The sequence below is a fragment of the Benincasa hispida genome, chromosome 4 (genome assembly GCF_027475165.1).
Source record: "Benincasa hispida cultivar pf3 chromosome 4, pf3_genome.v1.1, whole genome shotgun sequence".
Lineage (NCBI taxonomy): Eukaryota > Viridiplantae > Streptophyta > Magnoliopsida > Cucurbitales > Cucurbitaceae > Benincasa > Benincasa hispida.
Genome location: NC_143481.1, coordinates 55751360 through 55766571, shown reverse-complemented (window position 1 = coordinate 55766571; position 15212 = coordinate 55751360). Strand labels below are relative to the sequence as shown.

General features: G+C 36.5%; 1 protein-coding gene and 1 pseudogene across 3 annotated transcripts in view; one reads left to right on the top strand and one right to left on the bottom strand.

Moving 5' to 3' along the window:
- Nucleotides 1-15212, top strand: part of GCN2 (protein kinase family protein) — a 94247-nt gene that overhangs the window by 61852 nt on the left and 17183 nt on the right. For 2 of the 3 annotated variants that reach the window (XM_039029330.2, XM_039029329.2), the window contains exons 21-24: nucleotides 8504-8635; nucleotides 8988-9071; nucleotides 14843-14951; nucleotides 15043-15179. In XM_039029330.2, coding sequence (XP_038885258.1) covers nucleotides 8504-8635; nucleotides 8988-9071; nucleotides 14843-14951; nucleotides 15043-15179 — 462 coding nt within the window. The remainder of the gene's footprint in view (nucleotides 1-8503; nucleotides 8636-8987; nucleotides 9072-14842; nucleotides 14952-15042; nucleotides 15180-15212) is intronic. The other variant, XM_090312936.1, reaches the window with a different exon arrangement.
- Nucleotides 9749-14525, bottom strand: LOC150036826 (uncharacterized; annotated as a pseudogene).

The following is a 15212-nucleotide window of genomic DNA, read 5'->3' as shown; positions in this document are numbered from 1 at the left end:
ATTGTACTAACGAGTGCAGAGAGGAAAAAGGAGGAAAAGGTGTTGACAGCACTACTATAGCAGATGGGAAGACGACAGTGAATGACGATTCAGACACAGCTCTAGAAAATATGAGTGATACTAAAGATAATGGTGAAAAAGGTGTGATTTCTGAAGATGAGAAACAGGAAGAGGAGACTAGTGATCACAGTGGAAATTCTGACAGTTTGAAGGAATATGATGCTTCTCTTGATCTTCCAATAGCCCTGAGGAAAGGTATTCGGTCATGTATAAGGTACCCTATGCATAGTTACATGACATACAGTAACCTGTCATCTGAATTTAGAGCCTTTACCACTAGTTTAGATGCAGGGGTGATACCGAGTAACATACAGGAAGCAATGGGAATTGAAGTTTGGAAGGCTGCTGTTATGGAGGAGATGAGAGCTCTGGAGGAAAAATGGAACGTAGGACCAGGTGATCCTACCTAAAGGGCACAAGACAGTTGGGTGCAAATGGGTTTTCACTATAAAGTACAAGTCAGATGGGACTATTGATCGGTACAAGGCTAGGTTAGTTGCCAAAGGGTTTACTCAAACCTTTGGGGTAGATTATTCTGAGACATTCTCTCTCGTAGCTAAACTCAATACTATCCGAGTATTGCTATCAGTTGCAGTTAATAAAGATTGGCCTCTGCATCAACTGGATGTAAAGAATGCCTTTCTCAATGGAGAACTTGAGGAGGAAGTCTACATGAATCCTTCTCTCGGATTTTAAGTTCAGTTCAAACAGCGAGTCTGCCGGTTGAGAAAGTTGCTATATAGGTTGAAACAGTCTTCGAGAGTCTGGTTTGACAGATTTACCACCTTTATCAAAGGACAAGGGTATACCCAAGGGCACTCAAATCATACACTTTTTACAAATAAGTCAACTTCAGGGAAGGTAGCAGTTCTCATTGTGTATGTTGACGATATTGTGCTCTCCGGTGATGATGATGATGAAATTATGAAACTCAAAGCAAAGATGGCCAAAGAATTTGAAATTAAAGACCTTGGGAAGTTAAGATACTTTCTCGGAATGGAAGTAGCCCAGTCTAGGGACGGAATCTTAGTGTCCCAACGGAAATACACGATTGATCTTCTAACGGAAATAGGAATGACTGAGTGCAAACCTGCTGACAACCCAGTTGAATATAACTCAAAGCTCAGCAATACTAGTAACAGTGTTCCGGTCAATAAAGAAAGGTATCAGCGATTAGTTGAGAAATTGATATACTTATCTCATACAAGATCTGATATTTCATATGCAGTGAGTATCATCAGTCAGTTTATGCAAGCTCCTTGTGAAGAACACATGATAGCAGTTGAACGCATCCTATGATATTTGAAAGGTACACCAGGTAAGGGGTTAATGTTCAAGAAGTCTGATAAACGGTGCATTGAAGCCTACACTGATTCTGATTGGGCAGGGTCTGTTGTTGATAGAAAATCAACATCACGGTACTGCACTTTTGTTTGGGGTAATCTTGTGACCTGGAGGAGCAAGAAACAGGGAGTTGTGGCTAGAAGTAGTGCAGAAGCTGAGTATCAGGTCATGAGTTTAGGGATATGTGAAGAAATCTGGTTGATGAAAGTGTTGTCAGATCTTTATCAAGACAATGAGCTCCCAATGAAACTATTTTGTGATAATAAGGTAGCAATAAGTATTGCAAATAATCTTGTTCAGCATGACAGAACAAAACACGTTGAGATCAACCGGCACTTCATCAAGGAAAGACTTGACAACGGAAGTATATGCATTCTTTATGTTCCCTCAAATCAGCAAATTGCAGATGTACTCACAAAAGGGTTATTGAGACAAAACTTTGATTACTGTGTAAGCAAGTTGGGTCTTATTGATATTTATGCCCCAACTTGAGGGGGAGTGTCGAAAAAAAACAGCTTGTAACCCTAGGGGTATTTTAGTAATTGTGTGTACCCTAGGGCTTCCCACTAGTCTATTTATTTGGCCTATTCTCTTGTACTTTGTGTATTATAATCAATAATAAAAATCAGTGTCTATCGTGGTTTTTCTTCCTGTACTAGGGTTTCCATGTAACTGTTTTTGTTTTTCTCTTCCCTACTCTTTTATTTTTAACACTTCCATATGCTCAGATACCATGAAGGTGAGATTTAAATTGTAGTTGTCTGGCGAGTTTCATGATGCTAAATAATAAGAGAGATATGGAGGAAGATTGAATCAAACTTTCTGATTTCATATATTACGTATTCTTAATACAACCCTATTCTATTATTTAAAAGATAAAGACAATTATTTACAAGCAAACATTGTGGTACACTTACCGCAATTACACCAAAAGGAGGAAAGTAAAGAAGAAAATAAATATTGCCAACTAACTGAAGCGTCGTTAGGGAATAACTGAAGGACTACGGGCCTATTAGGAACTTTTCTTCAACGACCTTTATGCATTTTAGTTTTAGTCCACAGCTTGGGGTATAGGAGGCTTCCACATCCATGGTAGGTTGATCTTGTTCTAAGCTATGGATCCTGAGGTCGAAATATCATATCCAGATTTTGTTCTAACGTACCGATCCTAAGGTTGAAATATCAAGAGTCCAGATCGGGTGCTATGGTACCATTTTGATGAGATCAGAGACCGGAAATTTTATTTTTGTTTGATAGGAAACGAGAGAAATATATTAAACTCAAAAGAGACAAACAGAAGACAGCGTAGGGGCATGGAATGAGAGGGCCTCCTTCCAAAAAGGAACTAGTAAAGCACAACCTTCCAATCTCTGAAGGATTAAAGATAGGCTATTGTTACAAAAAAATCTGTCTAAGGAACCATAAAGAAGAAGTAAGCTGTAAATAAAATTTCAAAAGAAATTCTTGTGTCGTGGACTGTAAATTTTATTAGAAATGACAACGTGATTCATACAAGTGGTGGTTGTCTAACAAACTAACTACCAAACATACCAGCAGTACAAGTGATGGTTGTCTAACAAACAAACTAACTACCAAACATACCAGCGGCAAGGCCGTAACTAATTAACCAACTAGCAATAACAGCTATTTTACAATGAAATGTGAGAAGCCTGTAAGATTCTTACATCAACGATAGCACCATTCATTACATCAATGAAAAGCTCTATTTTCGTCCAAAAAAAAATTGCCAACATAAGAGTTACTCATTTGGTTTAGGCATATGTCCTTGTCCAAAAGATCAAAGGTTTGAATCCCTCAATCTCATTTGTTTTTAACTCAAAACCACCAAAAATCAATTTTCCAGTACCTTGAATCATCAACATCTCCCAGCTCTACGACATCCAATCCTCCAACTGCAGAGGTGCTTCCACTAGAATGCAAGGCACGAAGCCATTGGTTAGGCCCCCAATTACTAAAGTTTTGGAGGAGTAAATCAGAAACTTTGCCCAGACAGCGGGGAGGAGGAGGCATAGTTAGCTGTACGGGGAAGTCTGACTGTTTAGGGCTGTGATTCATAGGGATTGTTAAAAATAAAAGAGTAGGGAAGAGAATAACAACGCAGTTACGTGGAAACCCTAGTACAAGGAGAAAAACCACGATATAGAAACTTTTCTTATTATTTTTAATCTGATACACTGAATACATAGGGACACACTGTATAAATAGACAGTAGGAAACCCTAGAGGTCTATACAATTACATAAATGCCCCTAGGTTAATAACCCTATTTTCAACAGGGATGTATATCTTAACTTTCTTTTCTAGTATGATTGGATATTCTATTTTTCAGCTATAGAGCAGTAGGTTTTCTGGGAGAGATTCTAGCCCTCTCGAATTGGCTGGGTGGTTATGCTCTTTTTTTTTAGGAAAAACAAAAAATTAGAGAGGCTGTTGTTTGTATCGTTTGGGTTCTTTTCCTTGCTTCCTATCCTCTTCTTTTAGCGGATTAGACTGTCTTGCAGCATTCCTATTCTCTGTTTTCTGTGCAAGTACTCAAGCTTAGTTGGCATTTTAGTTCTTCTGTTGAAGCTTTGGTTTGAAAGGTTACAATGGCTTATACAAGATAAGTCTCCTCATTAGTTTGCACGATTTGCTTCAGCTTGGGTTCAAGTATCTTCACGTTTGTTCTAGATTGACTTTATTTCTCCTATTTAGTCATTTTCTTTTATGTGTATTTGTTTTGGTTTTCTTGGTAATTTATTTTGGTTTCCTTGTACTTTGGGCATTAGTCTCTTTTCATTTTATCAATGAAAAGTTTTGTTTTCTCTAAAAAAAAAAAAAAAGAGTTAGAGAGCTGTTTTGAGTTCTTGTTTTGGGTTCTTGTTTTGGGTTTCAATTTTTCTTTTTCTTTATTTTTGTTAGTTAGATGAATCAGAATGTACATGAGTGGTTATTGGATGTTCTATGCTAATAATTGGACAAATGCTGATGGAAACAAAATACTCTTCTCCCTCTGACCATATCATGGACACCGACATGGAAGACAATAGTGAGGATCCAAGTCATTATCTGAAAATTCTTCTCCCTTGGCTTTTTTAAAAAAAGCTCTGTATCATGGCTATACCAGCAGTGAATAAAAATCATAAAATGGCCAAAAAGCAGAAACAATTCCTCCGAGGATTATTGGGTTTACATTCCTCCATCAACTATGATAAGGCTGCTTCTTCCTCTCATCCCGGTGGGCATCCTTTTCTATGATCATCATGTCTTGGAATGATAGGTGCCTAAATGAGTGGGAAAACAAGCTCTCATTAAAAGGGAAATTGTGAAACCCCCCGACTGTGGTTATCCTCCAGGAGACTAAGATGATTTGGTTCGACAGTTTTCTTATTCAATCCATTTGGAGCTCTCGCAATATTGGTTGGACTTCTCTAGAAGCAAACAAAACATCAGGCAGTATTCTCATAATGTGGAGCAACCCAACCTTTTCTATCTCAGATATCACCAGAGGTCAATACACTCTAAACAATCTCATTTCTATTGCTGATGGTTTCGGTTTTTTGTTGAGGGGGGTCCACGGACCTTGCCTATATAGGGACAGACCCTCTTTTTGGCAGGAGTTGGAGGATTTATCGGCCTTGTGCATGGACACTTGGATTTTGGGAGGAGATTTCAATGTCTCTCGATGGAGACATGAAAAATCTTGAGCAAGACCAATCACTAGAAGCTTCATGGGGAGCACGAACCTTACCGATTTACCTCTCAATAATGGCCTCTATACATGGTCTAATGGTAGGGATCACCTCTTATGCCCTCATTGATAGGTTTCTTGTCACGGAATCCATATTGACCAAATTCAAAGAAGTCACGATGAGAAGACTTGACAGACCTACATATGACAACTTCTCAATCTTATTGCAATTGGGTTCTATTAAATGGGGCTCCTCTCCTTTCCGTTTTCAAAATATGTGGATGGATCATTGTTCTCTTTTTCCTCTGATTGAAAAATGGAGTGAAAACCCTGGCATAATGGCCGGCCCATGGTTTTATGCAAAAATTGAAGGCTTTTAAGGCGATTGTCAAAGATTGGAACAAGTCCACCTTTGGGTGCTTGATAACCTTGAAAGACCAGCTTCTTTTTTATCTTGCAGGTCTCGACTCCATGGAGGAGCTTGGCCCACTCAGCCCATCTGACATCGAGAAAAGGAGACAATTAAAGATGCAGATTCTTTCCATTAACACGAAAGAAGAAATCTCATGGAGATAGAAAGTAAATATAAATTGTTAAAGATGGAGACTTGAATTCATCCTTTATCCATCGCCTTATGAATGCAAAAAAAGAATACCGCGATGGAGGTTTTATCGAGGGATGGGACCATCCTTCTTACCGAAGGTGAGATTGTGGCTGAATTTGTTTCTTTTTATGAAAGCTTTATACTCGAAAGGTGACGGACATAGTCATTTCCCCCCGATAGACAGTGAGACCCTATAACCCCTGTACATGCCAATGTACTGGAGTTACCTTTTACTGATCAGGAGATATTGGCAGCAATCAGGGATCTTGGAACGAACAAGTCACCAGGCCCGGATGGGTTCATGGATGAATTCTTTAAAAAATACTGGAACATCCTTAAAGAAGACATCAAGAGTGTGTTCCAAGATCATTTTAAGAAAGGTTTTATTAATGCGAGCCTGAATGAAATTTACATTTGTCTTCTCCCCAAAAAGGTGGATGCTAGAATTGTGAGTGACTATAGACCCATTAGTCTTATTTCTTGCCTGTACAAAATCATAGCTAGAGTTCTATCAGTGAGACTCAAGAAAATATTGCCACACATTATTGCTCCTTATCAAGCTGCATTTGTTGAGGGTCAACAGATTCTTGATGCGTCATTTATCGCAAACGAGATCATTGAAGAATATGCCAGGAAGAAGAAAAAGGGGATTGTGATCAAAATTGATATTTAGAAAGCTTTTGACAAAGTTGATTGAGTTTTTTTCTGGATATTCTTTTACAAGCCAAAGGCTTCGGCACCACGTGGTGCAAATAGATTAGGGGCTGTATCTCGTCAGGAAATTTCTCTATTATGATTAATGGCCGTCCTAGAGGCAAGATCTGTGCATCGAGGGGCCTTAGATAAGGTGATCCTCTGTCACCTTTTCTGTTTGTCATCGTCATGGACTGCCTTAGTAGAATGTTGATTGAGGCTAGCTCTAGGGGAGAGATAAGAGGCTTCTGCATTGGGTCGAGATCCCTACAGGTGCATCATCTTCCCTTTGCTAATGACACCATCCTTTTTACCGACAAAAATGACGCTTCTCTTGACAATCTCTTTGGTCTTGTTAAAGCATTTGAGAAGGCTTCAGGTCTTAATATAAATCACAGCAAGACTGAATTATTGGGTATTTATACAAATACTGTTGAACTGGCACATATAGCTGAGAAGCATAGTTGCAGACCGAGTCATTGGCCTTGCACATTCCTTGGGCTCCCATTATTTGACAAGCCAAAATCGGTTCCCTTCTGGAGTCCTATTATTGAGAAGATTGGAAAAAGGCTTCATACTTGGCAGCATAAACAAATTTCCATGGGGACGCCTCACCCTCCTTCAGGCCACATTGTCCAATCTCCCCCACTTATTTCTTGTCCCTATACAAGGTTCCAACCACGGTGGTTAACAATATCAAAAAATTATTTAGAAACTTTCTTTGGGAGGGTGCCACAATTAATTTTGGATTTCACCTTGTTAGATGGAATAAGATCATCAAGAATCAGATTAAAGGAGGCCTCGGGTTACAAAGCATGGGTGATAAAAACCGTGCTCTTTTCGCCAAATGGGTTTGGAGATACTTTCATGAGGATGGGGCCTTATGGAAACAGGTTGTGGAAGCTAAATATGGGGTAACTATTAATAAGTCATGGCCCAATATTTCTTTCCCCCATCAAAGGACCATGGAGTGCCATCTTGGATCACATGAATCTTATAAAAGAAAATGTCACGATTAAAGTGGGCAACGAAAAGAACACATCTTTATGGCACGATAGATGGATTAGAGCTTCACCCCTTAACGAGGTCTACCCTGCTTTTTCTCATTGTCAAACCATAAACGGTTCTCTATATGCGATCTTTGGGATTATAGATAGGGTTGGTATCTAACATTTAGGAGAAACCTCAAGGAGGAGGAGATTGACGATTGGCTTGACCTTATGAACTCCATCAATGGTGTCCACCTCTCCAATACAAGGGACACATGGATTTGGCATCCCGACCCTTCCGATTCTTTCTCCAAAAAATCTCTCCCCCAAACATTGGGAGATGATTCGGAAGCCTCTGATCACCACCTATACGAACCCATATGGAAGGATTTTTACCCTCGAAAGGTTAAATTTTTCCTTTGGGAAGTTGGCCACAATGCCATCAATACATGTGCAAGATACAGAGACGACTACCCCACATGGCCCTTTCTCCCCAATGCTACCCCATATGCAAGTTTGGATATGAAACAGCTAGTCACTTATTCATCCATTGTCTCTTTGCTGACAGATTTTGGAAAGAGATTTTTTCATCATTTGGATGGTACACTGCCCTCCCAAGGGACATAGACAGTGCCTTATCCTACACTCTCAATGGTCATCCCTTTACCAAAAACAAGAAGCTCTTTGGATGCATCTAATCCATGCTTTCTTATGGATCACTTGGAAAGAGAAGAACAATCGTTTTTTTAATGACAAGGGAAACTCTTTTGTTTGTTTTTTTTTTAACTCATTATCTTTCATGCTATGAGTTAGCGTAAATGTTTATCTTCTTTTAAATCACACACCCTTTCTTCCCTTTTGACCAATTGGAGATCTCTTATGTAACTCCTTTGGCTTGTGCTTCGGCCTTTTTTTTGTAAATCTCATACATCAATGGAATTTGTTTCTTATTAAATTTTTTTAAAATTGTTATTATTATTTATATATGGAATTAATTGGTTCGAGATTCATAATATTGATCACCTTATGGAATATTCGAAGTTTTAAGAGAAAGAAGCAGAAAGTTTTTCTTGATCCTGCCTTTTCTAGTACGAAGTTCTCACATTATTTGCTAATATTGCAGGTGACTGTGGACGTTATTTCATATTTTTTTAATTCAGATTCTTGTGATATACACTTAAACCATGGAGATCTGTTGAATGCTATTTGGTCTTGGGTTGGTGTTAAGGCAGAACATAGACATAAAGTGGCAGAGGTAAATTAATTATTTCTGTTGAAATATTGATATAAGTAAATTTACTATCAGTTTAAGCTTTTGGGTCAATCGATGATTTAACATGGTATCAAAGTAGGACTACAAGAGATCCTGTGTTCAAACCTTTATAATATTATTTCCTCCACGTTCAATATTGGTTTCTACTTGTTGAGCATCTTATAGATTTCCAAGCCCACAAGAGAGGGAAACTGTTGAAGTTTGGATATAATTAAATTTAATATAATTCATCAACTTTAAGCTTTTGAATCAATCGGTGATTTAGCAGTTCAATTTATTATAATTGTTTAATATTTTTTCTTATGGTCGTGCTGAAGCTCTCTTGTACGTGCAGCTGCTTTCTATGATGGTATCCTTACGTCCTCAATCTTCTGAGAGGAAATCTAAGTGGGTTGTGATAAGGCGCCAACTATTACAGGTTAGGCTCGAGTTAATTAAAGAACCCTATAAGAGGCCTCGATGTTTTAAAAGACTAAAGGCGGTCTCGAGGCATTTTCCCTTAGAGAGGGGAGGTGTAAGCCTCATTTTAAATTAATAAGACATAATTAGATCATAAAATACATACTATTATATATTTATAATGTTTTAATATTGCTTAAAAAATATCTAACATACTCAAAATTAATCATGACAAAGGAAAAAAAAAATCTCAATGTTCCATCTAAATCTCATCTTCAATATCATTATCATTATTATTACTAGGATCTTTCATAGAATCATCCTCGTATCTAATAGCTTCATCCTCATTTTCATTGTCACTCTCAATGTCTAACCATTCTTCTTCATCCAATGTCATCGACCTCTTCCCTTTATCTGTTTGTGAAATAAATTTTGTAAATAAAAGTTACAACTAAGTGAATTTTGGAAATTTGTTTAAATTAAATCTTTTCAGTAAGTAATATACCTCTACTTTTAACATTTTATTTGGTCTTCTCACTACTTCTTTGTTGAGAACTACTTCCTTCTCCAAGCTCATAAACATTTATATTATAATCACCATCCTGCTCAACAAAGGAATTTGCAGCCCCACTATTATCTTCAGCAATCTACTCATCATCAGATGGCACATCATCTACCACCAATGGATCGACTTCTTCACTTCAAGTGTCTATCCTTTAATCTTTTATTGTACATGATATAGACTAAGTTATTTAACTTAGTTGTGCTCAAACGATTCCTGTTGTTTGTATGCACCTATCCATAAAACATAAACTTATTAACAACGGTAGAAGTCTTAGACAATTCTTTGCAAAGTAAGGAAATACAATTGAACACTTCCTAACATGATTAATGTACTCCAATTACGTTCACACCCAGCTGCTGAACAAGTAAGACCCAAAACATTGATGGCAAATTTTGCTAGTTCTGGTGTTCTATCCCCGAATTGAGTCCACTAATCAACTACATCGCCCAATATCACATCAAGTAAGGAAACCAAAATAAATAAAAATATGATAGATTATCTTCATGATACTTACCTGGAGTTCGTTTTTTGCAAGAGGCTATTGTTTGTTGGAACCCAAAAAGTTTTTCCCTCCTTCGAAATGAATCTGTTTGAAGTATAACTTTTATTCTCTTGTTTTCATTTGCTATCAACTATAATATTCCATATCTCCTTATAACTTGCTTCCTCCCCACCAAGATTCTTGGCAATTTCTTCTTTTGCTGAATCCATGGCATCATATATAAATAAATCCCATTGCAGGCACATTCTCAAAATCAACCAATCTCAAAACATTCACCAAAGCTTTTGTAGTCTTAATTGCATACACTACAACGGGCCAAAAAATTTTCTCACTTAAAATTATTCTCTTCACTTCTTTTTCTTCAGGTTTTTTTGCCCAAACACTATCTTGCCATCCTTTAGAAGTAAACATTGCTTTTCATGGTTGTTTTGATTGGTAAATACTTTTTATGTCAAATAAGCAGTAGTAAATCTTGTGGTGGCTGGACGAACAAGTGCTCTCTTCGTGAAAGATCTCATTAATGCTAACACCCAACCATGATTATAGATAAAATTACGGACCTTCTTTGCCTTTAACAATGCATTCTTATGTTGAGGCAGCTCAAGTTTTTCAAGCATCAAATCAAGACAATGAGCAACACACGGAGTCCAATACAAATTCTTTCGCTTTTTTCCAGCTGCCTTGTAGTTAGATGCGTTGTCTTTCACCAATTGTACTATGAGGTTCTCACCAATTTCCTTTACTACATCATCGAGAAGTTGAAACAATAAGTTTCCATCTTTTATGGCGTTTGAGGCGTCAATCGATTTCAAGAAAACTGTTCCACTTGGTGAGTTTACAAGAAAATTAATTAAACTTCTTCCTCCCATGTCCTTCCAACCATCTAATAAGATTGAAACTCTAGTGTTCACCCATGTCTTGCGGATGTCTTTAACAATATTATTTGTACTTTTCATCTCTTCCTTCAAAATCCATGAACTTAGTTCATGCATACTCGGTGGCTTCAAACCTCGACCATATAATCCAATGAATCTACACATATTTATGAAGGAAGGACTTCTCGCCACATTAAACGAAATACCATTTAAAAAAAATGTTCCAATATCCATACAAACAGAATTGCGCGCTTCCTTTGTATTCATAAGAGTAACTTGATTTTGAACCTTATTTTCATGATCAACACCGCTAGCATCAACTGTCATATATCGATTCATTAGCCCTCGAATTCCTCTGGAAGAAACATCACAACTACTTGAAGTCGGACCGTAATAGTATGCCCCCTTCAACCATATCCTCAAATTGCTTCTGACTAGTCATCTTTGCCATTTCTCCTTGTTTATTGTAATCTTGAATTTCTTGTTTCTTCATCAGGAACTTTATTACATGGTGCAACATTTTTACGTGTTCCTCCAAGATGATCTTTCATTCTTTCGACACTTTCCATAACAACCTTGTTGCAAAAATTACATTTGATATAAATGTAGGATTTTCCTATTCGACCTTCTTGTACTTCAGTCCCATTCTTCCAAGCTGGATCTTTCCTAGTCTCATTATTTGTATTTTAACACTTCCAACCATATATAGGAAGAAAACATAAATATGGACATAGTTAAGAAAGCAGTTAGGGAAATAAAACAGAGTCAAGGTCCAATTTCAAAAACATGGGGAACAAATAGGAAAAGCACAAAATTGGGAAAAAAGAAGTCTTAATAGATCAAACAAAATAGGAAAAAAAAGAATAAAAATTCTGTATTGGAAAATAAAGAATATAAAAAATGTTTGAAATAAAAACTGTGGGAAAAAAAAGCAAGTATAGAAAACTTAAAGTTGGAAAAAAATTCAAGATGTTAAAAAAATAATAATAATAAAATAAAATAATAATAATACGACCGTAAGTATTAAGAAAAAAGCCTCTTTAAAACTCTAAAAAAAACTCTTTAAACAAAGAGAAAAAAATTAAAAGAATAAGACGGGGAAAAAATCAATTAAGAACAAAAAATCTTTAAACAAAAGGAAAAAAAAACAAAAGAATAAGACGGAAAAAAATCAATTAAGAAAAAAAAACTCTTTAAAGTTTAAACGAAAGGAAAAAAAACAAAAGAATAACACAATGACTATTAAGGAAAAAACTCTTTAAAAATAACAAGAGTAAATAGAAACCAATTTTATTACGAAGATAAAAATGGGTGAAAAAATCTAACCTTGGAAGTTGATTGAATTGTGTAGACAAAATTGAACGAAACTCTCCCACTTGGAATATTTTGAGTTGCTGCCGATTCCACCTTAATCTTTTAGTGGTTCTAAATTAGTATTAGGTTAGTTTATATTTTAAAACTTGCTGTCGGTTCCACCTCCACAAAAAAAAAAAAAAATAAAAAAAAAATCAATTATTAACAATATTTTGTTAATTGTCTGTTAGTGACGATTTCACTCCTCTAAATTGCAAGGATTAAAACACATGCAGACAATAATAATAATTGTTTTGGTGGTGGGGCTCAGCCCATTTAATTTTGTTTTTCAGATTTTTTTGAGGCTTTAGCCTCAAAAGCCTCAGTGCATAAGACAAAGGCGTACGCCTTTCTGTACAGAGGCGTAAGCCTCTTTTTTCTTAAAATAAACGCACTCCTTGAGGCATGAGGAAGCCGCCTCGCCTCAAGGCGTACGCCTCTTCCGTTTTTTAAAATATTGATAAGCCTCAATATATATATATATATATATATGTATCTAAGTATTTGTAAGAGAGAGTGGATTATGCTAAGTAATGAAATGCAGAAAAGAAGAAAGCAGGCCTTCCAAGTTCCAAAATCTAAGGGGGTTACAATAAGCCTCTCTAATTACCACATATCAACTATAGAGTAATTATAAAAAATATTTTTAACTTTCACCAACAAGCAGCTGTATAAATGATAAGATCAAGGTTCAAATACTACTTTGATCCTTATACTTTTGACTTTGATACATTTTGGTCCTTGTAAAAAGTTCATTTTGGTCTTAGCATTTTCAACTTTGGTTTCTGATCCATGTACTTTCAAAATGTCCATTTTAGTATAGGTAAGGTATGTTAGAAAGTGACCATTTCGGTCCCTCGATAGAGGGAGAAAAAATTAAAATGAAGGGATCAAAATGGTCAATTTTAAAATATAAGACTAAAATGAACATTTTAAAAGTACAAGGACCAAAATGAATTAAAAAAAATATAGGAGCCAAATTAGTATTGAAACCTAAGATTAAAAATGTATAGTTTCTCTTCTTTCCTTGAAAAAGTTTGTGGTTCCTTTGTAACCAAGCATGGCAAGAAGAATTTTAGCCTTCCTTCTTAAGGGAGGGAACAACATAAGGGGATAATGTTGGATGTAGTAGTACCGTATAGAGGCAGGGACATAATACATCCGAGATAAGACTCCCAAATCTTGAGGCAAATGGGTTTGGTAAAAACATGGTCATGAATCTGAATCAGTTCTAGAGACCTATTCCTATAAGGAGGGAGAGGGAAGCTCTTGAGTTTCTCTTCTGAATTTTATATTTTTATAGTACCGAATGAGTCTTCTATAAACTATCGCCTAGAATTTGATAAAATCCAAATATATTAAAAGATAAACGATAATAGAATGACAAGGTAAACCAAGTTTTCAAGGTACTTGGACTCTCCCTCTCTAGAGAATCCTCTCAACTCCTAAATCTCTCACTAAAATGTTTCTTAGCTTCCTCATTCCTGTAACCTCTATTTATAACCAAATTCCACAACAAACTCCCTGGTTAATTACTAATATACCCTTTTAATACTCTAGTAGCATTCCTATAGAAGCCTTGAATAGTGTTTGTAAGGGAGAGCCATGCCTCATGATTACTATCTAAAGACTATCTCTTCTATCCAATTTCCCTTTATCCGATTAAAGTGTCGAAATTAGTAGAACTTGTTGCAGTACTTGAATACAGACAAATCCTTCAAGCAAGGGCAGAGGTTTGCAGTTGTTGATTCAATGGCGAGCCCTTTCAGAGTTCAAGCAAGGGCAGAGGTTTGCAGTTGTTGATTCAATGGCGAGCCCTTTCAGAGTTCAAGGCAACATGGGAATCTTTTGCAGCCATGAATAAAAAAATACCACTATGTGACCTTGAGGACAAGGTTCTTAGTTCTAATAGTTAGCCTTGGAGCCCACTCACGGTAACTGATAAATGATAATTAAGAGGGCAGTGTGAGAATTTCCTGGGACACTACTTACAGGGATACATTTTAATAATCAGAGTAATGATGTAATCAGATATAGGTAATGTATATATGGGAACGGGATTTTATTAGGAAACTTGACAAATTCTAGTACGAGCCTTGGCTTTATGGGACAGATTTTAGCGTGCTCAAGTACCCTCAACTCAACATTCTTCTTTCCAATTGGAGTTGACACTCCCATTTATTCATTTTCATCCCTCTCTGGGTATAAAAACTTCCACCTCCTTTTAGCTGTTTAGTTCCTATAATTTACTAGATTCAAGATAAATACTCTTATTGATGGACAGTCAACGTGATGATAGAGGCTTTTGCAACTACGAATAGAGATATCTTCCTGCGGTTATGTGAAGTTGTGAACTTTGTTGTAGTTACTAATGTTAAGACTAGACTATTTTCTCTCCTTTTTTTTTTTCTTCTTCAAGCGCTTTTCATCATGTTGGTGAACATTTAGGATGAACTTGTATCTCTATTATTTTTGAGGGAGAAATTTTACTACAGGAACTCAAATTAGCACAAGCTGTTGTAAATAGATTGCAGACTGTAGTTTTTAGGTTCTGTGGTGCTGTGGATCAGGCACTTCCTAGATTGAGGGGAGCACTTCCAACAGGTATTGTTGCAACTGATTGGTTATGTTCTTACAGTTTAAGATACCGAATAAAAGATATGAATCCTTTTTAACCTCTACGAATATATTGCAGATAAACCAATGCATAAAGCACTTGATGAGTTGTTAAACCTTTTCAACTACCTGAGAATGTGGAGGCTTGAAACAAATGTTTACATAGATGCTTTAATGTCACCAACTGAGGGTTATCATCGAGATATATTTTTCCAGGTATGGAAAATGTGATGGATGACCTTTACTGTA